This window comes from Macaca mulatta, chromosome 19, assembly GCF_049350105.2.
Source record: "Macaca mulatta isolate MMU2019108-1 chromosome 19, T2T-MMU8v2.0, whole genome shotgun sequence".
NCBI classification, from domain to species: domain Eukaryota; kingdom Metazoa; phylum Chordata; class Mammalia; order Primates; family Cercopithecidae; genus Macaca; species Macaca mulatta.
In genome coordinates, this window is record NC_133424.1 from 1,552,052 (window position 1) to 1,579,406 (window position 27,355).

Sequence of the window (27,355 nt, forward strand, 5' to 3'; positions counted from 1 at the left end):
AGGCGGAGCTTGCAGTGAGCTGAGATCCGGCCACTGCACTCCAGCCTGGGCGACAGAGCGAGACTCTGTCTCAAAAAAAAAAAAAAAAAAATATATACAAAATTAGCCCGGCGTGGTGGCGGGCGCCTGTAGTCCCAGCTACTCCAGAGGCTGAGGCAGGAGAATGGCGCGAACCTGGGAGGCGGAGCTTGCAGTGAGCTGAGATCTTACCACTGCACTCCAGCCTGGGCGACAGAGCGAGACACCGTCTCAAAAAAAAAAAAAAAAAAAAAAGAGGTTGAACTCAGAATGTGACCTTATTTGAAAACAGGGTCGGCCGGGCGCGGTGGCTCAAGCCTGTAATCCCAGCACTTTGGGAGGCCGAGACGGGTGGATCACGAGGTCAGGAGATCGAGACCATCCTGGCTAACACGGTGAAACCCCGTCTCTACTAAAAAATACAAAAAACTAGCCAGGCGAGGTGGCGGCGCCTGTGGTCCCAGCTACTCGGGAGGCTGAGGCAGGAGAATGGCGTGAACCTGGGAGGCGGAGCTTGCAGTGAGCTGAGATCCGGCCACTGCACTCCAGCCTGGGCGACAGAGCGAGACTCCGTCTCAAAAAAAAAAAAAAAAAAAAAAACAGGGTCTTTCCAGAGGTAATCAGGTTAAAAGGAGGTGATTAGCGTGGGCCTAACTCAATGACGGGGGTGATCGAGAGGGATATTTGGGCACAGACACGAGGGAAGGGCAATGTCAAGACAAGACATAACACACAGGGAAAATGGCCAGTTGGAGACGAGACCGCAGCAATGTGGCCACAAGCCATGGACACACGAAGTCCCCAGAAACCGGGAGAGGCAGGAAGGCTCCTCCCCTCGAGACTCCGGAGGGAGCACTGCCCTGCAGACACCTTCACCTCAGGCTTCTACCTCCAGCATTGTGAGAGGGCAGATTTCCCTTTTGTTTTTCTTTGACATACGGTCTTCCTCCGTACCTAGGCTGCAGTGCAGCGGCACAGTCTCAGCTCACTGCAGCCTCAGCCTCCCAGACTCGAGTGATCCTCCCACCTCAGCCTCCCAAGTAGCTGGGACTACAGGCACACACCACACCCTGCTAATTTTTTTTGTGTGTGTGACAAGAGTTTTGCTCTTGTTGCCCAGGCTGGAGTGCAATGGTGAGATCTCAGCTCACTGCAGCCTCCACCACCTGGGTTCAAGCGATTCTCCTGCCTCAGCCTCCTGAGTAGCTGGCATTACAGGCTCACACCACCACGCCCGGTTAATTTTGCATTTTTAGTAGAGAAGGAGTTTCTCCATGTTGGTCGGGGTGCTCTTGAACTCCTGACCTCGTGATCCACCCGCCTCGGTGTCCCCGAAGTGCTGGGATTAGAGGTGTGAGCCACCGCGCCCGGCCAACCCTGCTAATTTCTCTCATGTTTTGTAGAGACAGGGTCTTGCTATGTTGCCCTGGCTGGTTTCAAACTCCTGGGCTCAAGCGATCCTCCTGCCTTGGTCTTCCAAGGTGCTGGGATCACAGGCGTGAGCGACTCGCTGGCCTTCTGTCGTTTCAAGCCCCCTGTGTGATACCCTCCATTACAGGGGCCCCAAGGCACTCATACGAGCCACTCACCCAAGGTCACACAGCAGGCGTGTGGCAGAAACGGGATTTGAACCCAGGCATCCGAGGGCGGAGGAGCCAGGGAGGCACCTGCAGCCCTTGGTGGCCAGGACCTACTGAGCGCCCGGCCCTGTCCCGAAGAAAAACTCGCACACCCCGAGGCCAGAGCACCAGAAATTTATTAAATTGCCCACTTTCCCCCAAAACACAATTACCCACACGCAGCGAGGGGGTAGGAGGCCTCCCCAGGCTGGCTCCTGCAGCCTGGGCCAGGAGGACCAGCATGGGGACACAGGAGCTATCAGGCAGGTGCCAGGCTGTGGGACGGGGGGCACGGGACGGGGGGACAGACAAAGTAGTGCAAGGGCAGAGGCTTCTGGCTGGAAGTCCTGGATCCCCAGTATGAAGGAGGGGAGGAAAGGAGAGGGGCTCGTATAAAGCAGGCAACCCTGAGCCCTGGCACAGGCGGTGTGTGGGAGGGCACGCAGAATGACGAGGATAAAACCAGCTCTTAGGACTGCAGCTTCTGTCCTGGGTCTCAGGGCATACGTGCGCGCACACACACACACACACACAACACAAGATGCTTCTGGCATGAGGGGCAGGGTCCCAGAGACCCCGCCCTCATTCAAGCTAAAAACTGGGAGGGGCTGAGCAGGGGCTTGGACCAAGACCCATGCTTTACCAGTGGGGACGAGTTTTTTTGGTTTTTCTCTCCAAAAGGGAAATTTAAAAATCTACAACAAATCACACCAAATTCATTAAAAGTGATAAAAACCCAGCCTCGCCCTCCTCACTTGAGCTTCAGACTGGGCCAGAAAAGCTAAACGATGAAGAAACAGAACATGCCCAGATCAGGTCTCTCCACCCAAATACAAGTCCCAGAGCGGGAAGCTTGGAGCTGGGATGGCATGGGCAGCCCCAGCCGCCAGCGTCTGTTGACTGCCAAGAGCTTCATGAGGAGGGGGCAGAGTGAGAGAGACCACCCCAAGCGAAAAAGGTTTCCAAGGACCAATTCTAAAAATATGAAAGATATTTCAGCCGAAGGTATCGGAGGGCTTGGTGGCTGGGCGAGGCAGCGGCGGGGTCTCCGCGGGGCCACCATCAGCTGTGCTGCTCCAGGTAGGCGGACAGGAGCAACCCTGGAGGCAGGAAATCCAGGTGCCGATTACTGACCTTCATCTGCCGCTTCCCCTCCAGGTCGGCACCTGCAGAAGAAACCAACGGGACAAGAATGGGAGGAATTCGGGAGCCGAGGCAGGTAGAGGTGACTCGGACCCGGACCGCCCTCCGCCCTCATTTCTTCCCCAGGAGGTCACCGCCAGCTGGTGTGTGCTGGTCACTGTGGCCTGGCTGGCCCCAAGCCCCCGGGGTCCTGGAGCCTGACTCACAAGAACACCTAAGCCTCCCTACAGGACCGCTCTCATCGGGCCCATCTCACTCTCCACTGTCACTCATTCCACTGTGGGGATGAGGACCCTGAAAAACACCGGGCCTGAGGCCATATGGCCACTCACACGCCTGCCTGGCGGAGTGTGCGGCCTCCCCGCAGGCTCCCTGCCCTGCAGAGGTGGCTTTGAGGCACCCAGGCCCTGAGTGGTCCAGCTCCCACCAGCCTCCCCTTCCCCATCTCCCCCTCACTGAAAAAAATGAATGACCTGGCTAGGCGCAGTGGCTCACACCTGTAATCCCAGCACTGTGGGAGGCCAAGGCAGATGGATCATCTGAGGTCAGGAGTTCGAGATCAGCCTGACTAACATGGTGAAACCCCGTCTCTAGGGCCGGGCACGGTGGCTCAAGCCTGTAATCCCAGCACTTTGGGAGGCCGAGAAGGGCGGATCACGAGGTCAGGAGATCGAGACCATCCTGGCCAACACGGTGAAACCCCATCTCTACTAAAACTACAAAAAACTAGCCGGGCGTGGTGGCGGGCGCCTGTAGTCCCAGCTACTCGGGAGGCTGAGGCAGGAGAATGGCGTGAACCCGAGAAGCGGATCTTGCAATGAGCTGAGATTGCGCCACTGCACTCCAGCCTGGGCAACAGAGCAAGACTCTGTTAAAAAAAAAAAAAAAAAAAAAAAAAGAAACCCTGTCTTTACTAAAAATACAAAATTGTCCGGGCGCGGTGGCTCAAGCCTGTAATCCCAGCACTTTGGGAGGCCGAGACGGGCGGATCATGAGGTCAGGAGATCGAGACCATCCTGGCTAACACGGTGAAACCCCGTCTCTACTAAAAAAATACAAAAAACTAACAGGGTGTGGTGGCGGGCACCTGTAGTCTCAGCTACTCAGGAGGCTGAGGCAGGAGAATGGCGTGAACCCGGGAGGCGGAGCTTGCAGTGAGCTGAGATCCGGCCACTGCACTCCAGCCCGGGCGACAGAGCGAGACTCCGTCTCAAAAAAAAAAAAAAAAAAAAATTAGCCGGGCGTGGTGGTGTGCACCTGTGATCCCAGCCACTCAGGAGGCTGAGGCAGGAGAACTGCTTGAACCAGAGGTGGAGGTTGCAGTGGGCAAAGATCACGCCACTGCACTCCAGCCTGGGCAACAGAGTGAGACTCTGTCTCAAAAAAAAACCAAAAAAACCAACCAACACAAACAACAAAAACAAGCCATGTCCCATGTGAGCTCCGTACCTCAGCAGTCCCCTTTGCCTGGGACCCCCATCCTCTACTCCCCATCTTGCTGGGACCCCTCCTCTTCTGCGTCAGGACCCACCAAGCTCCAAGCCCCGCACCCCCAGCCAAGGCCCGATGTTCTGAACAGAGGCAGGCATGGGGGATGCATCTCCCACAGAGGGAACAGGGGGAGGCATCCTCAGGTTGCCATGGAAACCGTCACCTCAGCAACTCCAGGCGGGTGGCAGAGACAGGTGTGAAAGGCTCAGGACCAGATGGGGTGCCTGGGGCCAGCAGGCGCCTGCACAGACCCTCACTAGGGGGGTGAGTTCTGAGACCGTCCCTCATTGGAAAAGTGGAATCCAGGGGCCAGTAGGGGATCTCGCCTGAGGTCCCATGTGTGGTATAGGGGAGGCCCCAGGACTAAATGCAAACCTTCCAGACACTGTGCCCTCCCATCTTATCTCTGGCTCTGTGAGGTCCCTCAAAGCCAGGCTTCATCACCCCCACCCCAGGCCCCGAAGATGTAGATGGGGGGTGTCTGCGTCCACCAGCCTGCTTGTGTCTGCAGTCCCCTGCGTGGGGCCAGATATGCAGGGAGCTTCTGGTGAATTCAAGGCAGGGTCCCACTGCCACCCTTGAGTTCACAGCATCCCCACTCCAGCCCCCTTCCCCACCTCCCCACCAAGCCCCACTCTGAGGAACCAGGACCCTGGGACCCTGGCCACTTTCCCAGGTTGAGCTGCTGGCCAACTTGGGGTCTTGGGGGCCACTGGCGCTTACTGGCCGAGATGAGGTCCATGTACTGGCAGACGGCGTGCAGCAGGAGCCTCTCAAAGCTGTGGGAAACGGGCAGTGAGCGCCGTGCAGGGGCCGCAGCGTGGGGTGTCCGCCCACCTGGCCGCAGCCTGGGAGGGTCTGCCCACCTGGCCACGCCCCCTTACCTGTTGTCCAGCATGGCTGTGTACACGGCCTGGGGGGACACGGAGAAGAACCGAAGCAGCCGCTCCTCCCAGGTCTCCAGCGTTTCCTGGGGAGGGTGGTCCAGTGGTTAGGGCACTGCGGGGCCTTCGGGTGGGGGCCAGGGAGGTCCAAGCCCCCCAGGAGACCACAGTGCTGGGCTCGAATATGATCTCTGATCCACCACGTGAGGCTGCTTAACTGTCTCTGAGGCCACCATGCCACCTCCTGCCTGTGCCTTCTGCGGAGGGAACTCCTACACACCGCGCAGTGCCCGCCTTCGTTGCCCCCGCCCTCCTATCTAGCGCCCTGGTCCGGTTGCCTGTATCCTGCCCTGTTTCCCCTGACACGACCTGCACCGGGTGAGAACCTGTGCCTGAGAAAGGGGCCTTCAAAAAAGACCACGCGGGTAGAAAGGCAAGGCCCGGCACTCCGGCACTCACCATGGGGATGCGGCTGCGCTTGAGGACGGCTCGCAGACGCCGGCTGATGCGCTGGAAGCACTCACGGGGCGTATAGGCGGGGTCCTCTGCAGTAGTCGGGGAACGGGGCAGTCTTGGGGCGCTCGTTCTGGCCCTGCCCACCTGCCAGACCACGCCCACCCGAGGAAGACCACGCCCATCTGTGCCTTGGCCTCTCCTGTCCACCAAACCACACCTTCACCGATACTGTGGCCCCACGCAGACAGCCAGCAGGCCCTACCCACACGAGGCCCTGACCCCAACCCATCCAGCTGGCCCTACCCTCACTTGTATGTTTGCCCCAGCTATACGTGAGGCCCCACCCATTCTAGGACCACACAAGCCAGCCAGCCCCACCCCCATCCATCTCCAGGCCCCACCCCTACCCACTGCCACCCAGATCCTGCCCCCGCATCCTGGCCACACCCACCCCATGTGCCACCCTATCCATATCCTACCCCCGCCATCCTGGCCCCTCGCACCCCATTGCCCTGTTCCTATCCATACTCTGGCCCCACCCACACACTAGGGCCTACCCACCCCAGGCCCCGCCCACACCCCATCCGTATCCTGCCCCCATCCCAGCCCCACCCACCCCAGGCACCGCCCCATCCATACCCTGGCCCCACCCACACACTAGGTCCAACTCACCCCAGGCCCCACCCACACCCCATCTGTATCCTGCCCCCATCCCAGCCCCACCCACTCCAAGCCCCACCCCCATCCATACCCTGGCCCCACCCACACCCTAGGTCCAAACCACCCCAGGCCCCGCCCACACCCCATCCATATCCTGCCCCCCTCCCGGCCCCACCCACCCCAGGCACTGCCCCATCCATACCCTGGCCCCACCCACACACTAGGTCCAACCCACCCCAGGCCCCACCCACACCCCATCTGTATCCTGCCCCCATCCCAGCCCCACCCACTCCAAGCCCCACCCCCATCCGTACCCTGGCCCCACCCACACCCTAGGTCCAAACCACCCCAGGCCCCGCCCACACCCCATCCATATCCTGCCCCCCTCCCGGCCCTACCTGCCCCAGGCCCCGCCCCATCCATGTCATGGCCCCACCCACAACCGCCCCAGCCTGGCCGCACCTCTCCTGCGGTCCTCCCCGCGGCCAGGGCCTCTCCTCCGCGTCTTGCTCCTGCCCTCATCCTCCAGGTAGCGAAGAACCCGCTCCTGCTCCTCCCCGGAGCGGTTCATGAAATCGTTCCAGACCTGGAAGAGAGGCAGGGAGGCAGGCTTGCTAGGAGACACCAAGCTGGGCTGACGGCTGACATCCCCGGGCAAATGGGCACAGAAGGCCGCCAAGCACGTGGACGTGCTCCTGCGGTCACCTCTGTCCACTGAGGGGCTAATGCTTGTGTTGGGCCCTGAGCTGAGCGCAGGGAAGCGAGGAGCCGGAATGGGCCCAGCTGTCTCGGGCTGGGGGGGATTGAGGTGAAACGCTCTCACAATCGATGGAGGGTTCCCAAACGTGTTGGGCAGATGAATCCAGGAGCTCGAAGGTTCCAGGGGTGGGGTGGGGATTCTCGCCTGATCTGGGGACCCCGAAGGAGACAGAGGGGCCTTCATTAGGAGACCAGAAGTGGGCGGGTGCTCCTGGAGGGGGAACGGGCACAGGCGATGGCCTGGCCGTAGGAGAACCAATGAGCTGCCGGGGTCCCCGCGTGGAGGGAGCCAGGGGGTCGGGGGCCGCACCTCCACGTAGGTGGCATTGTTGCAGGCCTCAGCAAAGATGCCCGGTGATGCAGGCGGTGCCAAGTCCCCATCGTCCAGGCCAGGTGGGCTCCCGTCTGTCTCCAGCAGGGTCAGGAGGTACTGGGCTAGGTGGAAACAGATGCTGTCTGGGCCGGGGTGGCATTCGGGACCTCCAGGCACCATGGGGACCCAATAACTAGCCTTCCTCCCTCTCTATCATATCAGCCTCCCCACCTCCATGCTCCAATTGTCTTCCCCAGAAGGTACAGAAACCAGCTAGAGTCCAGGTTCTGGCTTGTCAAACTCCTACATATCCTTTAAAGCCCCAGCTCCAATGTCCGGGGCGCCCTCCCACCCAGCCCTGATCCAAGAGTCCAGGGGGCACCTGTGTCTGGCTCTATTTATATACGGTCCCCTGGCCTACAGCTGACACCTCTTTGGGTCCCCAGCCCTGCCCAGGCCCAGCTCATGGGAGGGGTATCAGATAACACCAACACGCACGCCATTCTACAAGGCCCAGGAGCCCCCAGGAGGCGCCTCCCGACCACTGCTCACTGTTCTCCAGGCGCTGGAGGCTCTTCCGGCCCTTGGCCTTGGGCACGAGGTCTGAGTTCCGCACGGCTTGGTTGATGAAGTGCTGTTTCCGCCTGGAAGCCGAGAGTCTCTTCACTTGGGAGCTGGCTAGGGCAGGCAGGCAGCCGGGCAGGGGCCTGTGGGCCGGGGCAGGGGTGGTCCTCAGGGTCAAGGTCAGCCAGGATCTCCGAGAAGAGCCCTACCACAGCCATAGCCCGCTTAGTTTCTCCCAGCGATGGAGAGCTCACCCCTACGGTGTGTGGAGTCCTGAGCCCTTAAAATCCTATTTTGTTTCATCCTCATGTCACCCAGGAGGCAGATACAATGGTGGTGACGCGTCAGGTGGGGTGGCTCACGCCTGTGATCCCAGCACTGTGGGAGGCTGAGGCCGGCGGATCGCTTGAGCTCAGGAGTTCAAGACCAGCCTGAGCAACATAGCGAGACTGTGAACAAAAATAAAACTATTTTTTTTCTGTCTCTACAAAATAATAATAATAATAATAATTTAAAAATTAACCAGGCCGGGCGCGGTGGCTCAAGCCTGTAATCCCAGCACTTTGGGAGGCCGAGACGGGCGGATCACGAGGTCAGGAGTTCGAGACCATCCTGGCTAACACGGTGAAACCCCGTCTCTACTAAAAAATACAAAAAACTAGCCGGGCGAGGTGGCGGGCGCCTGTAGTCCCGGCTACTCGGGAGGCTGAGGCAGGAGAATGGCGTAAAAACCCGGGAGGCAGAGCTTGCAGTGAGCTGAGATCTGGCCACTGCACTCCAGCCTGGGCGACACAGCGAGACTCTGTCTCAAAAAAAAAAAAAAAAAAAAAAAATTAACCAGTGTGCTGGTACATGCCTGTAGTCCCAGCTACTCGGGCCTGAGGCAGGAGGATCACTTAAGTCCAGGAGGTCGAGTTTGGCGTTATGGCACCACTGCACTCCAGCCTGGGCAACAGAGCAAGACTCTGTCCCCAAAAAAAAAAAAAAAAAAAATTTGGTCAGGCACATTGGCTCATGCCTGGAATCCCAGCACTTTGGGAGGCCGAGGTGGGCGGATCACTTGAGGTCAGGAGTTCCAGACCAGCCTGGCCAACACGGTGAAACCCCGTCTCTACCAAAAAAATACAAAAATTAACCAGGGGTGGTGGCGCGCGTCTGTAATCTCAGCTTACTCAGGAGGCTGAGGTGAGAGAATCGCTTGAACTCAGGAGGCAGAGGTTGCCGTGAGCTGAGATCACGCCACTGTACTCCAGCCTGGGCGACAGAGTGAGACCCTGTATCCAAACAAAACAAAAGAAAACAAAAAAACCTGTGATGACAGATTAGTAAACTGAGGCTCAGAAAAGTGAAGGCACTCGCCCAAAGTCACGCAGCAGGTAAATGACCAAGAAAAGCTGCCGTCCACCGGTGACCCCAGTGTGCGAGGTGTTGGGTCTAAGCCAGCAAGGCCCACAGCCTTTGGAATGTGAACTGCCTCCTTCAGAAACACAGTCAAGACACTTGATTTTATCCGCATCCCCCACCCCCAGCAGAAGAGGAGCCAGAAAACAGCCCCAGAAGCTCAGGTGATGCCTGGGCCCCCCCACCTCTCCCTTAATGTCCCCCGTCCCCAGGGCCAGGATGAGAGGGGGGCTGGAGCGGCCCCCCCAGAGCTAATCGGCCTGGCCAGAGCAAATGGCATTAATTGTGGAGATGGATTAGCTGTCACAGCTGGACCTCCCGCGGAGGATCCAAGGGCCCAGCCACTCAGCGTGGGGGGATTAGGCAGCCACCTGGGAAGCGGGCGGTGGTTGGGGGGGGGCGGGGGGCGAGGTAGGCGAGCACAGCAGCCACCCGGCACCTGGGAAGCGGGCTGGGGGAGGGGCTCTTGGATGGGGACTTTTCTGGCAAGGAAAAACACAGGCCGGGCACAGGGACTCATGTAATCCCAGCACTTTAAGAGCCCAAGGTGGGTGGATCCCTTGAGCCTGGGCAGTTTGAGGCTGCAGTGAGCTGTGACTGCAATACCGCACTCCAGCCTGGACAACAGAGCAAGACCGTGTCCCAAAACAAACAGGACGGGTGCGGTGGCTCACGCCTGTAATCCCAGCACTTTGGGAGGCCGAGGGGGGCGGATCGCGAGGTCAGGAGATCGAGACCATCCTGGCTAACACGGTGAAACTTCATCTCATCTAAAAATACAAAAAGATTAGCCGGGCGAGGTGGTGGGCGCCTGTAGTCCCAGCTACATGGGAGGCTGAGGCAGGAGAATGGCGTGAACCTGGGAGGCGGAGCTTGCAGTGAGCTGAGATTCGGCCACTGCACTCCAGCCTGGGCGACAGAGCGAGGCTCCATCTCAAAAAACAAACAAACGAAAAACCGTAACGCTTGCTTGGTCAAGCCCCAGACCGTGGGCCGCAGAGCGCCACTGAGCTCAGAAACCCCCATACCACAGGGCTGGCCATGGACTCCAGGGTCTGGGGGTTCCAGGATCGGCTCCACCCTTATCTCCTAACTCCACCCCGCCCGAAGCACATTCTGTTCCAACCCCACAGAGGCACCTCCTGGCTGCTGCTGCTTCCAAATCACGATTTCCAGTCCCTCCTCCGACCTTTGCACAGGTGGCCTGGGTTTGCTGGCTGGCCGTAACCCCCACCCCCGGCACTCACAGCCATGCCTGGTACACAGGAGACACTTAAAAAATAACCACCAAATCAATCCTTAATAAAATTCCGTGATTCCAAGGGAGCCCACAGTCCAAAATCCCTAATAGCATCCAGAGTTCCCAACACAAAAATTAAAAGTGACCCACCCCACCCCTGCAACCCCCAAAAGACTGGAAAACGCTTGGAAACTCCAGGCCAGTTGAGACAAGATTCACTTGAGGGAAGCCGGGCGCAGTGGCTCACGCCTGTAATCCCAGAGCTTTGGGAAGCCAAAGAGGAAGGATAGCTTGAGGCCAGGAGTTCAAGACCAGCCTGGGCAACACAGTGGTCCCCGCTACTCAAGGACGCTGAGGCGGGAGCATCACTTGAGCCCAGGAGGTGGAGGCTGCGGTAAGCCGAGATCACACCACTGCACTCCAGCCTGGGTGACAGAGCAAGACTCTGTCTCAAAAAAAAAAAAAAAAAAAAAAAAAAAAAATGCAGTCAAGGGGGTCAGAAATGAGACCAGTGCTTGCCAGGGTCCACACGCATGTAAAGAGTCCTCAAGCCTTAAGTCTAGGCACTTTACAGACCAGCTGTTACATCTCAATCAAAAGTACACGAGCTGATTGGCCAGGCGTGGTGGCTCATGCCTGTGTTCCCAGCACTTTGGGAGGCCGAGACGGGTGGATCACAAGATCAGGAGATCGAGACCATCCTGGCTAACATGGTGAAACCCCGTCTCTATTAAAAAATACAAAAAACTAGCCAGGTGAGGTGGCGGGCACCTGTAGTCCCAGCTACTCGGGAGGCTGAGGCAGGAGAATGGTGTGAACCCGGGAGGCGGAGCTTGCAGTGAGCTGGGATCTGGCCACTGCACTCCAGCCTGGGGGACAGAGCGAGACTCCATCTCAAAAAAAAAAAAAAAGTACACAAGCTGATTGGCTGGGCTTGGTGGCTCACGCCTGTGTTCCCAGCACTTTGGGAGGCCGGGGCGGGTGGATCAGTTGAGGTCAGGAGTTCGAGACCACCCTGGCCAACATGGTGAAACCCCACCTCTACTAAAAATACAAAAACGAGCCGGACGTGGTGGCACACACCTGTAATTCCAGTTACGCAAGAGGTTGAGGCCGGAGAATCGCTTGAACCTGGGAAGCAGAGGTTGCAGTGAGCCAAGACTATGCCACCGCACTCCAGCCTGGTCAACAGAGCCAGAATTGGTCTCAAAAAAAAAAAAAAGTAGGCTGGGCACAGTGGCTCACGCCTGTAATCCCAATACTTTGGGAAGCTGAGGGGGGTGCGGATCTCCTGAGGTAGGGAGTTCGAAACCAGCCTGACCAACATGAAGACACCCCATCTCTACTAAAAATACAAAAACTAGCCGGGCGTGGTGGCGCATGCCTGTAATCCCAGCTATTCGGGCGGCTGAGGCAGGAGAGAATCGCTTGAACCCGGGAGACGGAGGTTACAGCGAGCCAAGATCATGCCATTGCACTCCGGCCTGGGCAACAAGAGTGAAACTCCGTCTCAAAAAGAAAAACATTTAGCCAGGCATGGTGGCAGGCACTGTAATCCTAGCTACTCGGGAGGCTGAGGCAGGAGAATCACTTGAACCCAGGAGGTGGAGGTTGCAGAGAGCTGAGATTGTGCCATTGCACTCCAGCATGAGAGACAGAGTAAGACTCTGTCTCAAAAAAAAAAAAAAAAGTTAGCAAGCTGAGCAGACCCAGGGCTGTCTGAAGTGGGAAGGGGACAGGCAGGTAAACAGCACAGTCTCCACAGACTGCGGCAAAAATCTACGAAAACTCATCAGAACAAAATCTCACATATGCACAAGTACCCACCAGTAGGGACCTGCAGGCTTCGACCCTGGACCAGGTGATTAGAACTCACTAGCCCAGGCAAGCCTGGAAACTCAGAAACCGCCTCCTCCCCAGGCTATGGTGTTAGTGCAGGTCCTGGAATCTCAGCCCTGAGTGTGAACCCCGGCTACGAAGCTTCATCCTGAAACCTTTTTTTGAGATGGAGTCTCGCTCTGTCGCCCAGGCTGGAGTGCAGTGGTGCGACCTCGGCTCACTGCAAGTTCCGCCTCCCAGGTTCATGCCACTCTCCCTCAGCGTCCCAAGTAGCTGGGACTACAGGCGCCCACCACCACGCCCGGCTAATTTTTGTATTTTTAGTAGAGACTATTTACTAAATGAGTCTCTACTAAATGAGCCCAAAGTGGGGAAAATAATCAGTCCAGGGACACTGTTATGATCAACAGCAGTGTGGCATGGCTGAGGGGTGAGTTCCCCATCATATGAGGAAAACAAGCAAGTGGCAGCTGAGATGAGGGGAATTCATCCCAGGCCCTTTTGGCTCTGAGTACCTCTCCCAGACCAGCTTGTTCCCACTTTTTGAGAGGGGGCTGAGGTTAAAGGTTGCAGAGTGGACCAGTAGTCATGGTGGCTCATGCCCGTAATCCCAGCACTTTGGGAGGCTGAGGCGGGCGGATCACCTGAGGTCAGGAGTTCAAGACCAGCCTGGCTAACAAGGTGAAACTAAAATACAGTGCAGTGGTACAATCTCGGCTCACTGCAACCTCCACCTCCCTGGTTCAACCGAGTCTCCTGCCTCAGCCTCCTGAGTAGCTGGGATTATAGCTGCCCACCACCACGCCCAGTTGATTTTTTATTTTTAGTAGAGACGGGGTTTCACCATGTTGGCCAGGCTGGTCTCGAACTCCTGACCTGGTGATCCGCCTGTCTCAGCCTCCCAAAGTGCTGGGATTACAGGCGTGAGCCACCACGCCTGGCTACCATTCTACAGATTTGTAAACCGAGGCACAAAGTCACTGCCCAAGCTCCCATTGCTGCAAACAGGGCAGCTGGAGAAGGAGGTGGTGGACTATGTCCTCAGCACAGAGCACAGCAGCCAACAGGCACTTGATGGGAACACAGGGCCATGTGGAGCCAGCGTCTCTGAAGCTGGATCAGCCTGCAGCTGCCTCTCTGAGGCCGGAGCACTCCGTCCCATGCCCCCGATTCACCAACAGCCCCCCTACGAGGCCCCGGGGCCTACATCTCCACCCCAGCAGCTGGACAGGGCCGATAACAGAAGTCACATCCGAGGGGAGCCCTCGGGGAAGTCAGAGGGGGCGGGGCTCGGTGACATAGCTCAAGCCCTCCCAGCAAGGGGCCCGGTATCACCCCATGTTACAGATGAAGCATCTGAGGCTTGGAGAGGCAGGGCCGTCCCCCGTCACCATCCAGACAATGCAAGGAGCCGGATGTGAACCTGGGTCTGACCCAGAACCCCAGAGTTACCCACCCTGCTTCCCTCACCGCCCCTCATACCAAAGCCCCACAGACCTCTCCTCCAGGCCCCCAAAGACCTGCGTTGTCCTTCCCCTGCTCCAGCACAGCCCATGGCTGCCCAGCATCCCAGGGCCAGGCCTGGCTGCCCCTAGGCCTAGCATTGCACCACAAGGGCCTGCTCCCGTTTCAGTTGGTATCTGAGGGCTCAGCACCCTCCCCTGGGCCTCTAGCACTGAACTGAGCACTGGAAATCGAGTCCCACCATTGGATGGAGATGGCTGACTTCAACCAGTTTCCAGCAGGAAATTAAGAAACATCTTCAAGCTTGTCATCCCAGCACTTTGGGAGGCCGAGGCGGGTGGATTATGCGGTCAAGAGATGAAGACCATCCTGGCCAACATAGTGAAACCCTGTCTCTTCTAAAAATACAAAAATTGCCAGGCGCGGTGGCTCACGCCTGTAATCCCAGCACTTTGGGAGGCCAAGGCAGGCAGATCACGAGATCAGGAAATCGAGACTATCCTGGCTAACACGGTGAAATCTCGTCTCTACTAAAAATACAAAAAATTAGCCGGGCGCAGTGGCGGCGCCTGTAGTCCCAGCTACTCGGGAGGCTGAGGCAGGAGAATGGCATGAACTCGGGAGGTGGAGCTTGCAGTGAGCCGAGATGGTGCCACTGCACTCCAGCCTGGGCGACAGAGCGAGACTCCAACTCAAAAAAAAAAAAAAAAATTAGCGAGGAGTGGTGGCGGGCGCCTGTAGTCCCTACTACTTGGGAGGCTGAGGCAGGAGAATCACTTGAACCTGGGAGGTGGAGGTTGCAGCAAGCTGAGATCGCACCACTGCACTCCAGCCTGGGCAACAGAGCAAGACTCTGTCTCAAGAAAACAAACAAAAACAAGAAAACATCTGGCCTCTGGGGTAGACAGTGGGGACTGGGAGTCACCAACACGCCCCTCCAGGAATGGAAGGAACAGGCAGACCACAGCAAAACCCCCATGCCTGGCCAGGTGCCGTGGTTCACACTTCTAATCCCAGCACTTCGGGAGGCTGAGACGGGTGGATCACTCGAGGCCAAGAGTTCAAGACCAGCCTGGCCAACATGGTGAAACCCCTGTCTCTACTAAAAATACACACACACACACGAAATTATCCGGCCGTGGTGGTGGGTGCCTGTGGTCCCAGCTACTCGGGAGACTGAGGCAGGAGAATCACTTGAACCCAGGAGGTGAAGTCTGCAGTGAGCCGAGATGGTGCCACTGCACTCCAGCCTGGGCGACAGAATGAGACTGTCTCAAAAATAAAAAATCCCACGCCCAGCGACAGGCCCCTCCGCACAATGCCCCAAACTCAGGGAGCCCCGGTCTCTGCCCGATGCACCTGCTTATTCCATCCTCGGTTCTGTGTTTACCACCCCCAGGAACGGCCCCGCCCCCCACCTCACCCAATCAGCCTCACCAGGAAGCTCTGGAAACCAACAGGCCCCAGCCTGTTTACTTCTTTGCTCCTTAATCACTGGTTCACTGGGCCCACAGAACAAGACGGGGTTCCCCCTCCACCCCCGTCCCCGCCTGTGCCCAGCCCGCAGAGGCGCTCACTGTTGTTTGTTGAATGAATAACTAGACTTCTGTCGATACACTTCCCGAGGGCTGCTTCCTCTGTTTCCCACGCCACTCGACAAGACCACTTTACAGACGGGGAAACTGAGGACCCGGCGGGAGTATCTGAGGCTTCCTGGACCCTGAAGGCTCGAGGATGTGTGTCCACGGAGTGGGAGGCAGCCCGAGCCGAGGAGCTGCTGGAGTTTGGGGGAACAGGCCTCCTGGTCACTCCCAATTCTACTCCTTGCAGATTTTGAGAGGGCAACTTTTTTTTTTTTTGCCCTCAGTCCCTTGGGCAAAAAACACCTTTCCCAGCACTGGCCCCTCCCCCGGGAACCCACAAGAGAGAGCAAGAGAGGAACCCACTTGTCCATCAGGAAGTCAGGGCTCAGGGTGGAGGTGACTCAGCCTGGGGTGGGGCCGACTGGGGCGGTCCCCAGCAGTCTCCAACTCCCCACCAGGACACAGCTGGCAGGTAAACACCCAGCTACTGAGGGCTGAGAGCGGAAACATGAGTGTATTTACATAGTTACACAACAGTCACTACACCTGGGCTATAATCCCAGCGCTTTAGGAGGCCAAGGCAGGTGGATCACCTGAGGTCAGGAGTTTGAGACCAGCCTGGCCAACGCAGTGAAACCTTGTCGCTGCTAAAATTAGCTGGGTATGGTGGCACATGCCTGTAATCCCAGCTACTCAGGAGGGTGAGGCAGGAGAATCCCTTGAACCTGAGAGGCAAAGGCTGCGGTGAGCGGAGATCGTGCCACTGCGCTCCAGCCTGGGCGACAGAATAAGACCCACCCCCCAAAAAAACAGAAGACACAGGAAGAGCCCATTTTGAGGGTAAATGCCCACTCCAGGTGGTTCAAGGCCACGTTGGAAGAGACATTACGTGGGTGCTGTGGCTCATGCCTGTAATCCCAGCACTTTGGGAGGCTGAGGCAGGTGGATCACCTGAGGTCGGGAGTTCAAGACCAGCCTGACCAACATGGAGAAATAGCTGGGTGTGGTGGTACATGCCTGTAATCCCAGCTACTAGGGAGGCTGAGGGAGGAGAATTGCTTGAACCCAGGAGGTGGAGGTTGCAGTGGGCCGAGATTGCGCCATCGCACTCCAGCCTGGGCAACAAGAGCGAAACTCCGTATAAAAAAAAAAAAAAAAAAAAAAAAAAAAAAAGCCAGGCATGGTGGTGCACACCTGTGGTCCTAGCTACTCGGGAGGCTGGGGCAGGAGGATCGCCTGAGCTCGAAGGTGAAGGATGCAGTGAGCGGTGATCAAACCACTGCACTCCAGCCTGGGTGACAGAGTGAGATAATACTCTATCACCTATCACCAGTAATACTAGGCCGGGTGCAGTGGCTCACGCCTGTAATCCCAGCACTTTAAGAGGCCAAAGTGGGCAGATCATGAGGTCAAGAGATCAAGACCATCCTGGCTAACACGGTGAAACCCCGTCTCTACTAAAAATACAAAAAAATTCGCCGGGTGTGGTGGCGGGCGGCTGCAGTCCCAGCTACTCGGGAGGCTGAGGCAGGAGAATGGCGAGAACCCGGGAGGCAGAGCTTGCAGTAAGCCGAAATTGCACCACTGCACTCCAGTTCGGGCGACAGAGCGAGACTCTGGCTCAAAAAACAAACAAACAAACAAATAAATAAATAAATACAAATAATACTAAAGGTCGGGCGCCATGGCTCACGCCTGTAATCCAAGAACTTTGGGAAGCCCAGGCAGGCAGATCATGAGGTCAGGAGATCAAGACCATCCTGGCCAACATGATGAAACCCCGTTTCTACTAAAAATGCAACAATTAGCTGGGTGCGGTGGCGGGCGCCTATAGTCCCAGCTACTCAGGAGGCTGAGGCACGAGAATCACTTGAACCCGGGAGGTGGAGGTTGCAGTGAGCTGAGACTGCCCCACTGCACTCCAGCCTGGGCGACAGAGCAAGCCTCTGTCTCAAAATATTATTACTACTAATATAACGAATAAAACATTAACGATAATTAGTAATGAGACCATGGACACTCCCATTTGCTGGGCCTGCCCCAGTGCTAGCTCTGTAACCCCCACCACTCGGAGAAGAGGCCCCACTTACTATCCCATTTTACAGAAGGGGAAACTGAGGCACGGGAGCGTTAACCTGCCCAGGTGGCGCCCTCTGCACACGGAGGAGGCAGGAACACAACACGCGCTGCCTCCTCGCCCCCCACCAACGCGGACCCCAGGGGTGCACCCTGGGTCCCCGGGTCCCTGTGCGGGCCGGGGTGACACACGGGTGACCCCCGCACAGACAGCCCCGCTTCCAGGTCCCCCCAAAGGATGGACGAACGGGCTCCTGCTCGCCAGGTTTTAACCCACAAGGGTTGTGGGGATTTACCCAAAGGAGAACAAGGAGCCGGGTCTGCCCGGAAAGGCAGGGGGCGCAGACAAGCCCAGAGGGCAAGTGGGGCTGGGACCAGGCTGGAGCGCATGGGTGAACCCCGACCCGCGGATAGGGGCCGTTGCTGGCACCTCGGGCTGATCGGGGAGTCGGGGGACGGACCTGGGAGTGAGGGCGTGGATCAGGGGAGTGAGGGGGGCAGACCCGGGGAGTGGGGGCGCGGACCCGGGGAGTGGGGGGATGGACCCTGGATTGGGGTCAGGGACCGGGGAGTCGTGGGGGGGTGGACTCGGGGAGTGGGGGGCCGGACCCGGGGAGTGGGGGAGCAGACCAGTGTAGTGGGGGGCATGGACCCGGGTAGTGGGGGGGCGGACCCGGGAGTGGGCGGCACGGACCCGAGGAGCGGGGGGGCGGCGGACCCGGGGAGTGGGGGCACGGACCGGGGAGTTGGGGGGAGGACCTGGGGGGTCAGGGGGCGGACCGGGGAGTGGGGGGGCGGACTCGGGAGTGGGGTCGCGGACCAGGGGAGTGGGGGGGCGGACCCGGGACTTGGGGAGGTGGACCAGGGAGTGGGGGGCGGAACTGGTAAGTGGGCACGCGGACCCGGATCCCCTCCCCCAGCAAGCCCCCGGCACGCCAGGAGGGTGTCCCCGCTGGGTAACAATGAAGACCCCCGCCCCAGCCTGGGGGTCCACAGCGGGAAGCCCCGGAAGGGGAACGAGGGGAAGGAATGGGAGGGAGGGGAGGCGGGGGAGAGGATCGCAGGGAAGGGATCCCAGCCCCACTGCACCCGCCGCGCCCCGACCGCCCGCGCTCACAGCAGCCGCCGCCCGCCCGCGGTGCCCTCCGCCGCCTCGGGGCCGCACTCGGGGTTCTCCAGCGCGACCATAACTCGCACGCTGTTGCTACTGCCGCCGCCGCCCGGCAGGGCCTTCACCGGGCCGTGCAGGAAGTGACGGGCGCCCGGAGGCGGGCAGGGGCGGGGCCTGGGGCTGCGCGGCGGGGCGGGGGCACCCACCTCCCGGCTGCCGGGAACGAACGCGGAAACCCAGGCGCGCGGGAAGGGGATCCAGCCCCTGGGGGGACGCACAGGGAGACTGAGGCGGGAGGTGGGGCCCGGCCACGATCCCTACACCCAGAAATCTAGCTCCGGGGGGGACGGACACCTAGGCGAGGAGTCGAAAACTCAACCACAACACCTGCGTCCCGAACCTGGGCTGCGGACTGAGCCAGGAATCCAGCCCAGGGAGGCGAGGAGACACGGACAGGGTAACTGAGGCCTGGGTAGTGGCGAGGGAGGGGACGTCCCTTTTGGTGGCAGAGGATAGCGGAAATCAACACTGTCCGAGCCTTCTTCCACCTGCCCCTCCCAGTCCTGGAGCCTCGGCTGGGCAACCCCTTCCCCCGCTTAGCCTCAGTTTACTCTTCTCTAAAATTAGGCCTGGTGGCCGACGTGAGGGCTCACGCCTGTAACCCCAGCACTTTGGGAGGCCAAGGCCGGTAGATCACTTGAGTCCAGGTGTCTGAGACCAGCTTGGGCAACATGATGAAAACCCATCTTTAAAATAAAAAGAAAGAAAGAAAGAGCAACAGGGAGGCCAGGCACAGTGGCTCACACCTGTAATCCCAGCACTTTGAGAGGCCAAAGCCAGTGGATCACTTGAGGTCAGGAGTTTGAGACCAGCCTGGCCAACGTGGCAAAATCCCATCTCTACTAAAAATGCAAAAATCAGCTGGGCATGGTGGTGCGCATCCGTAGTCCCAGCTACTCTGGAGGCTGAGGCACAAGAATCGCTTGAACTTGGGAGGCAGAGGTTGCAGGGAGCTGCTCCACTGCACTCCAGCCCAGGCAACAGAGTGAGACTCTGTCTCAAAAAAATAAAAATAAAAAATGAAAAAGGCTGGCACGATGGCTCACGACTGTAATTCCAGCACTTTGGAAGTCCAAGGCAGACGAATCACGGGGTCAGAAGATCGAGACCATCCTGGCTAACACTGTGAAACCCTGTCTCTACTAAAAAAAATACAAAAAATTAGCCCAGATCGTGCCACTGCACTCCAGCCTGGGCAACAAGAGCGAAACTCCCTCCCCCCGCCAAAAAAAGAGAAAGATAAATAAATTGCACAGGATGAAAGACCTGATTACTTTACAAATAAAGAGTAAGGAGGATAAAGAAAAGGAGGAGAGGCCGGGCGCGGTGGCTCAAGCCTGTAATCCCAGCACTTTGGGAGGCCGAGATGGGCGGATCACGAGGTCACAAGATCAAGACCATCCTGGCTAACACGGTGAAACCCCGTCTCTACTAAAAAAATACAAAAAACTAGCCGGGCGAGGTGGCGGGCGCCTGTAGTTCCAGCTACTCCGGAGGCTGAGGCAGGAGAATGGCGTAAACCCGGGAGGCGGAGCTTGCAGTGAGCTGAGATCTGGCCACTGCACTCCAGCCTGGGCGACAGAGCAAGACTCCGTCTCAAAAAAAAAAAAAAAAAGAAAAGGAGGAGAAACTATGGATGGACCCAAAAGAGCGCATACTGTGAGATTCCTATAGACAAATGTGCAAAGAGGTGAAAGAGGACAATGGGGAGATGTACCCGGAGCGACTGGCAGGGGAGCTGGGCATCGGGAATGAGTGGTTTCCCCATCCATCAGGCACAGGGTAAGGGTAGGTGCTCAAAGAATGGACCTGAACATTTATTCCAGAGCGAGGGAGGCAACTCCAGAGACTTAGCCTGGGCCTTCCTCCCAGTCTGGATTCCGGGGCTTCCCTCCAGGGGCCTGTCCTGCCTGTGTCATCTCCTTCTCCTTCTACTCCTTCTTCTCCTTCTCCTTCCCTTCTTCCTCCTCCCCCTCCTCCTCCTCTTCCTTCTTCTTCCTTCTTCCCTCTGTCATCGTCGTGGTCTTCTTCCTCTTCTTCTTCTTCTTCTTCCTCCTCCTCCTCCTTCTTTCTTCTTTTTTTGGAGATAGTCTTGCTCTGTCACCCAGCCTACAGTTACACAATCTCAGTTCACTGCAACCTCCACCTCCTGGGCTCAAGTGATTCTCCTGCCTCAGTCTCCCAAGTAGCTGGGATTACAAGCGCCTGCCACCAAGCCCGGGTAATTTTTGTTTTTTTTTGTTTTTTTGGGTTTTTTTGGAGACAGAGTCTTGCTCAGTTGCCCAGGCTGGAGTGCAATGGCCGGATCTCGGCTCACTGCAAGCTCTGTCTCCCGGGTTCAGCCCATTCTCCTGCCTCAGCCTCCCGAGTAGCTGGGACTACAGGCGCCGCCACTACGCCCGGCTAGTTTTTCTTTTTTGTATTTTTAGTAGAGACAGGGTTTCACCATGTTAGCCAGGATGGTCTCGATCTTCTGACCTCGTGATCCGCCCGTCTCAGCCTCCCAAAGTGCTGGGATTACAGGCGTGAGCCACTGCGCCTGGCCAATTTTTGTATTTTTAGTAGAGACCAGGTTTCACCATGTTGGCCAGGCTGATCTCCAACTCCTGACCTCAAGTGATCCACCTGCATCGGCCTCCCAACGTGAATTACAAGCATGAGCCACTGCGCCTGGCCTATTCATTTCTTTTCTCCCTTTTTAGTCTTTTTTACGCAAATGGCAGCAACTTTTTCTTTGCTGTGTGTTACTCCATGATGACCAAACATCTTGGAAATCTGTTGCAGGATGGACTTCGAGGGGACCTCCTGGATATCATCTTGAAGTATACTTCCAGCTGTGGGATAATGGGGTCAAGGTTGTGCTGACGGGGCTGGGTGGCTCATACTTGTCATCCCAGCACTTTGGGAGGCTGAGGCAGAAGGACTGCTTGAGCTCAGGAGTTCAAGACAAGCCTGGGCAACCTGGTGAGATCCCGTCTCTACAAAAAAATTTAAAAATAAATTAGCTGGGCCGGGCGCGGTGGCTCACGCCTGTAATCCCAGCACTTTGGGAGGCCGAAGTGGGTGGATCACCTGCGCTCAGGAGATCGAGACCAGTCTGGCCAACATGGTGAAACCCCATCTCTACTAAAAATACAAAAAATTAGCTGGGCATGGTGGCAGGTGCCTGTAATCCCAGCTACTTGGGAGGCTGAGGCAGGAGAATTGCTTGAACCCAGGAGGCAGAGGTTGCAGTGAGCTGAGATTGTGGCATTGCACTCCAGCCGGGGCAAAAAGAGCGAAATTCTGTCTGTAATAATAATAATAATAATAATAATAATAGCTGGACATAGTGATGCATGACTGTCATCATCATGCATCATCTCGTCAGCAACTCCTAAGTGGTCCCATCTACTTAGGAGGCTGAGGTGGGAGGATTGCTTCAACCCGGGAGGTGGAGTCTGCAGTGAGCTGTGATCACACCACTGCACTCCAACCTGGGTGACAGAGGGAGACCCTGTCTCAAGAATAATAATAATAGTCTGGGCTCGGTGACTTACATCTGTAATCCCAGCACTTTGGGAGGCCGAGGCGGATGAATTATTTGAGGTCAAGAGAGAGAGACCATCCTGGCCAACATGGTGAGACGGGGTCTCTACTAAAAGTACAAAAATTAGCTGGGCATGGTGGTGCACGCCTATAGTCCCAGCTACTTGGGAGGTTGAGGCAGGAGAATCACTTGAGCTGGGAGGCAGAGGTTGCTTTGAGCCGAGAGTGTGCCACTGCACACCAGCCTGGCAACAGGGACACCCTCTCTCATTGATAATAATAGGCCGGGCGCGGTGGCTCACACCTGTCATCCCAGCACTTTGGGAGGCCGAGGCGGGTGAATCACGATGTCAGGAGATCGAGATCATCCTAGCTAACACGGTGAAACCCCGTCTCTACTAAAAATACAAAAAATTAGCAAGGCGTGGTGGCGGGCGCCTGTGGTCCCAGCTACTTGGGAGGCTGAGGCAGGAGAATGGTGTGAACCTGGGAGGCGGAGCTTGCAGTGAGCCTAGATCGTGCCACTGCACTCCAGCCTGGGCCACAGAGCGAAACTGCGTCTCAAAATAATAATAATAATAATAATAAATAATAAGGCTGTGGCCTTTGTAAGGTGCCCTCCACCTGGTTCCCGCTGCTAGTGTCCCTGTGGGTGGGTATCAGCCACTCCTTGTCAATCATGTGGGACACATTCAGTCCCAAACCGCCAGATCAGAGATGTCCCTCACCTACCTGGAACTTTAATGGCCCTCCAGGGTCCTGGGGACAAACCCAAGCTATCCCCACTCAGGGTCTCCGGTGAGGGCTGGCCTCCCCGCCAGCCTGGGCCCATCCACCTGGAGCCCCAGCCCCTAGGAGGGTCAAAGCCCGTCCCATATTCACAAGCCTTATGGTTGGCGAATCGGTTGGGCTCCTAGTCTGGACTAACCATCAGTGGGTTAAGGTCGGTCCTTCCAGGTTCACAGCAGCCACCACGCCGCCCACCCCCTGCCTGCTCCACCCCCCTCAGCCTCCTCCCGCGCTCTCACTCCGACCTTGCACCGGGAGGAGGGAATAGGGGGGTCGCCGCTGGGTGAACAGAGGGCGTGTGGGCAGGGGAGGGAGTGGCGAGCGGCTGCCAGAGAGGCGGGAAGGCAAGGACAAGGGGGGGCACGGGCTATAAACGTTCCGCTGCAGCGGCGCTGGCAGAGGAGTCGCCGAGCCCAGCCCAGCTGCCCTCTGGACCCCGCGGGCTCCAGCCAAGGCCCCTTCCTGAGTTCCGCAGGCGCAACCCGCAGGCGGCCGGGCGGAGGGGTCTCCGGGGCGGTGCCAGGGCGCAATCCAGGAGGGCGGCCGGGAGGAGGAGGCGCGCGCGGCCATGCACACCGTGGCTATGTCGGGGCCCAATGCCTCCTGGGGGGCGCCGGCCAACGCCTCGGGCTGCCCGGGCTGCGCTGCCAACGCCTCGGACGGCCCGGTCCCTGCGCCGCGGGCAGTGGACGCCTGGCTCGTGCCGCTCTTCTTTGCGGCGCTGATGCTGCTGGGCCTGGTGGGGAACTCGCTGGTCATCTACGTCATCTGCCGCCACAAGCCGATGCGGACCGTGACCAACTTCTACATCGGTGAGTGCGGGCGCTGCGCCGCACCTGCTGCGGGCCCGGGGCCTCCGAGGGCCGAGCGGCCTGGGGCGCCCTCTCACGGCGCATCGAGGCCCTCGCAGACCCGGCTCTGTCCCCTGCAGGGGTCCCCCCCACCCCAAATCTTTTCCCTGTGGTCCCTGCACCTGTGGCTAGAGGTCGCAAACTCCAGCGCGGGCGGACCCGGGCGGGACGGAGGGTGGGGAGTGTGGCACATGGAGACCTCGACCTGGCCACTCGAGGGGCTTGCCCGGGTGCAGCGCGGGCCAAGGCCTCGGTGTCCGGCTGAACAAAGGGCTGGGCGAGGGGCTGGCTTGGCCCGCGGGCCTTAGTTTGCGACCCCTGCTCCGGTGGCTCTCTGAGCCTGTTTATCCATTTGTGTCCTGGGGTCCCCTACCCCAAACAGCTGAGAGCCCAGTCGGTGGCTGCTGGGCCGGCACCATTGTCTCCAGTTTGCAGATGTGGAAACTGAGGCTCAGAGGGTCAGGGGCCTGCTGCTCAGGCTCCCCCAGCCCGGACAGGGCCCAGCAGAACCGATTTCTGCCCGAATAGCCAAGAAACCCAAGCTGGAGGAGTAATGTTTGAGATGTAAGGGGGAATTACTAGAAGGCACCCCAACTTCTCTGCCTGAGGAGGCCAGGGGCGCTGCGGGGGGCCTCCCTGTGCCATCCTGCTGGTCACTCGGACCAAGGTGGGGGCCAGGGGGCAGGGCCAGGAGCGCTGGGCGGTTCCTGCGGCCAGTGGCACCCACGCCCAGCGCCCGCGCGTCCCCACTGCAGCCAACCTGGCGGCCACAGACGTGACCTTCCTCCTGTGCTGCGTCCCCTTCACGGCGCTGCTGTACCCGCTGCCTGCCTGGGTGCTCGGCGATTTCATGTGCAAGTTCGTCAACTACATCCAGCAGGTGCGGGGGGAGGCGGGGGGCGGAGCAGGTGGGCGGAGGAGTGTGCTCCGGAGCAGGAGGGGGGGCGCACGGTGGGGTGGGGGAGGGGTGCGCTCCGGAGCAGAAGGGGAGGGGCGCACTTGGGGACTGGTGTGTGTGCGCTCTGCAGTGGAAGGGGAGGGAGTGGAAGGGGAGGGTGTCGTAAGTGGGACGGGGGGGTGCGCTGAGGAGCAGGAGGGGAGGGGGCGCACGTGGGGACGGAGGGAGATGCGCTCCGGAGCAGGAGGGGAGGGGGCGCACAGTGGGGCGGGGGAGGGGTGCGCTCTGGAGCAGGAGGGGAGGGGGCGCACGTGAGGACGAGGAGGGAGATGCGCTCCGGAGCAGGGTGGGGAGCATGTGGGGAGGAGGAACGCACGTGGGAAGGGGGTGAGGACTTTGGGCGCGGCGCGAGGCAACGCAATGGAGAACCAGGGGCTGGAGGACCCAGCTTGCGGGACGGGGCTGGGCGGGGGTGCAGCCTAGACCTGGAGTGGGGAGTGGGAACGGGGGAGGGATACAGACGGGGACCCGGGTCACTGGTGAGGAAGGGCTACCGAGGCTCTGAGGCTTCTTGCCCTGCCTGTCCCTCCATCCCACGCAGCCCCCTTGTCTCAGACTCGGGATATTAGCCGCCTCCCAAGGGCTCCTTCACTTCCCCAATCCTCCTGCCCTCCTCTCCCAGTCTCCCCACCTCTGTCCCCTCAAGCCGCACTGGACACTCCTTCCAGGACACATTCCGTGTATGTGCCTGAGTGTTCGCACACGTAGGGGGATCGGCAGGGCGGACGGGGCAGGCTCCCAATCGCGCAAGTGACCACACGCCCGGCTGGCGGCTCCTGCAGGTCTCGGTGCAGGCCACGTGCGCCACTCTGACCGCCATGAGCGTGGACCGCTGGTACGTGACGGTGTTCCCGTTGCGCGCCTTGCACCGCCGCACGCCCCGGCTGGCGCTGGCTGTCAGCCTCAGCATCTGGGTAGGTGAGTACAGCTCAGGGGCCTCACGGGGGAAGGCGGACCAGTCCTAGTGCCCTGGGCGCCCGGAGCCACCTGCTGCCTCGGTCCAGCAGCTGGAAAATGGGCGCAATAGCTCTGCCTGCCTAGGGCCAGCGAGGCTGCAGACTGGGCGCCTGGCCTTTTGCAAGGGACGCCTCCCGGGGGGTCGCTGGTCCCCCGAGCAGGGTCTTCATCCCGGCTTGTGGCGCAGGCTCTGCGGCGGTGTCTGCGCCGGTGCTCGCCCTGCACCGCCTGTCACCGGGGCCTCGCGCCTACTGCAGCGAGGCCTTCCCCAGCCGCGCCCTGGAGCGCGCCTTCGCATTGTACAACCTGCTGGCGCTGTACCTGCTGCCGCTGCTCGCCACCTGCGCCTGCTATGGGGCCATGCTGCGCCACCTGGGCCGGGTCGCCGTGCGCCCCGCGCCCGCCGATAGCGCCCTGCAGGTGCGCGGCGTGGGTGGGAGGACAGCAAGTCTGGGCGGGCAGGGAGGCAAGGTGGTGGGAGGCGCCGGTGGGGGCATCTGCGCGGACAGGGACAGCCCAAGGGGTCCAGGAGGGGCGGTGCGAGGGGATGAGCCCAACCAGGTCCCGGTCTTTCGTCTGACCACCTCCCCGGTACCCCCCAGGGGCAGGTGCTGGCCGAGCGCGCGGGCGCCATGCGGGCCAAGGTCTCGCGGTTGGTGGCGGCAGTGGTCCTGCTCTTCGCCGCCTGCTGGGGCCCCATCCAGCTGTTCCTGGTGCTGCAGGCACTGGGCCCCGCCGGCTCCTGGCACCCGCGCAGCTACGCCGCCTACGCGCTTAAGACCTGGGCTCACTGCATGTCCTACAGCAACTCCGCGCTGAACCCGCTGCTCTACGCCTTCCTGGGCTCGCACTTCCGACAGGCCTTCCGCCGCGTCTGCCCCTGCGCGCCGCGCCGCCCCCGCCACTCCCGCCGGCCCGGACCCTCCGACCCCGCCGCCACGCACGCGGAGCTGCACCGCCTGGGGTCCCACCCGGCCCCTGCCAGGGCGCAGAAGCCAGGGAGCAGTGGGCTGGCCGCGCGCGGGCTGTGCGTCCTGGGGGAGGACACTATCCCTCTCTGAGCGAACCCGGTGGGAATCCGAGCGGCTCCCTTCGGAGCGGGGACTACTGGAACAGCGGTTATTCTTCTGTTATTAATGTTTTTCTTACTGTCCGAGATCAACCGTGCAAATGTTTTGGTCTCTTGTGATGTTCAGTGCAGTTTTGTTGTGATGTTTGCTATTGATATTGAAATGATAATTTCTGTGTTTCCTGAAATTAAACGTGTCAACACAGGACTTTCTGGATCATTCCAGAAAGTGTCAGACGTTTTCTCATTGTTTTGTGGTTGATTGTCACTGTGTACGATTCATTCCACTTTTTTTTTTTTGAGACACGGTCTCATTCTGTCACCCAGGCTGGAGTGCAATGGCGCGATCTCAGCTCACTGCAACCTCCGCCTCCCGGGTTCAAGTGATTCTCCCGCCTCAGCCTCCCCATTAGCTGGGATTACAGGCGCCCGCCACCACGCCCGGCTAAATTTTGTATTTTGGGCAGAGACGGGGTTTCTCCATGTTGGCCAGGCTGGTCTCGAATTTCTAACCTTAAGTGA

The 27,355-nt window shown here is 59.0% G+C and overlaps 2 protein-coding genes and 1 long non-coding RNA gene across 9 annotated transcripts; 2 read left to right on the forward strand and 1 right to left on the reverse strand.

Annotated features, from left to right (window-relative positions):
• Positions 1-1,756: 1,756 nt before the first annotated feature.
• Positions 1,757-18,763, reverse strand: R3HDM4 (R3H domain containing 4). 7 transcript variants are annotated; one of them, XM_077976201.1, is made up of 9 exons: positions 18,628-18,763; positions 15,798-15,928; positions 7,896-8,050; positions 7,341-7,465; positions 6,734-6,857; positions 5,615-5,700; positions 5,156-5,241; positions 4,995-5,050; positions 1,757-2,803 (listed from the first exon to the last, which is right to left on the reverse strand). In XM_077976201.1, exons 2-9 carry the CDS (start codon positions 15,803-15,805, stop codon positions 2,700-2,702), a joined length of 744 nt encoding a protein of 247 aa, XP_077832327.1. In that variant the 5' UTR covers positions 15,806-15,928; positions 18,628-18,763; the 3' UTR covers positions 1,757-2,699.
• Positions 18,764-18,945: 182 nt separating this feature from the next.
• Positions 18,946-19,393, forward strand: LOC144336952 (uncharacterized). The gene is made up of 2 exons (XR_013409417.1): positions 18,946-19,078; positions 19,249-19,393. It is a non-coding gene; the product is annotated as an uncharacterized LOC144336952 (long non-coding RNA).
• Positions 19,394-22,741: 3,348 nt separating this feature from the next.
• On the forward strand, positions 22,742-27,074 carry KISS1R (KISS1 receptor). Its single transcript, XM_015125638.3, has 5 exons — positions 22,742-23,810; positions 24,605-24,729; positions 25,590-25,725; positions 25,952-26,184; positions 26,367-27,074. The coding sequence occupies exons 1-5, from the start codon at positions 23,567-23,569 to the stop codon at positions 26,823-26,825; spliced, it is 1,197 nt and encodes a 398-aa protein (XP_014981124.1). The 5' UTR covers positions 22,742-23,566; the 3' UTR covers positions 26,826-27,074.
• The last annotated feature ends 281 nt before the right edge of the window (positions 27,075-27,355 follow it).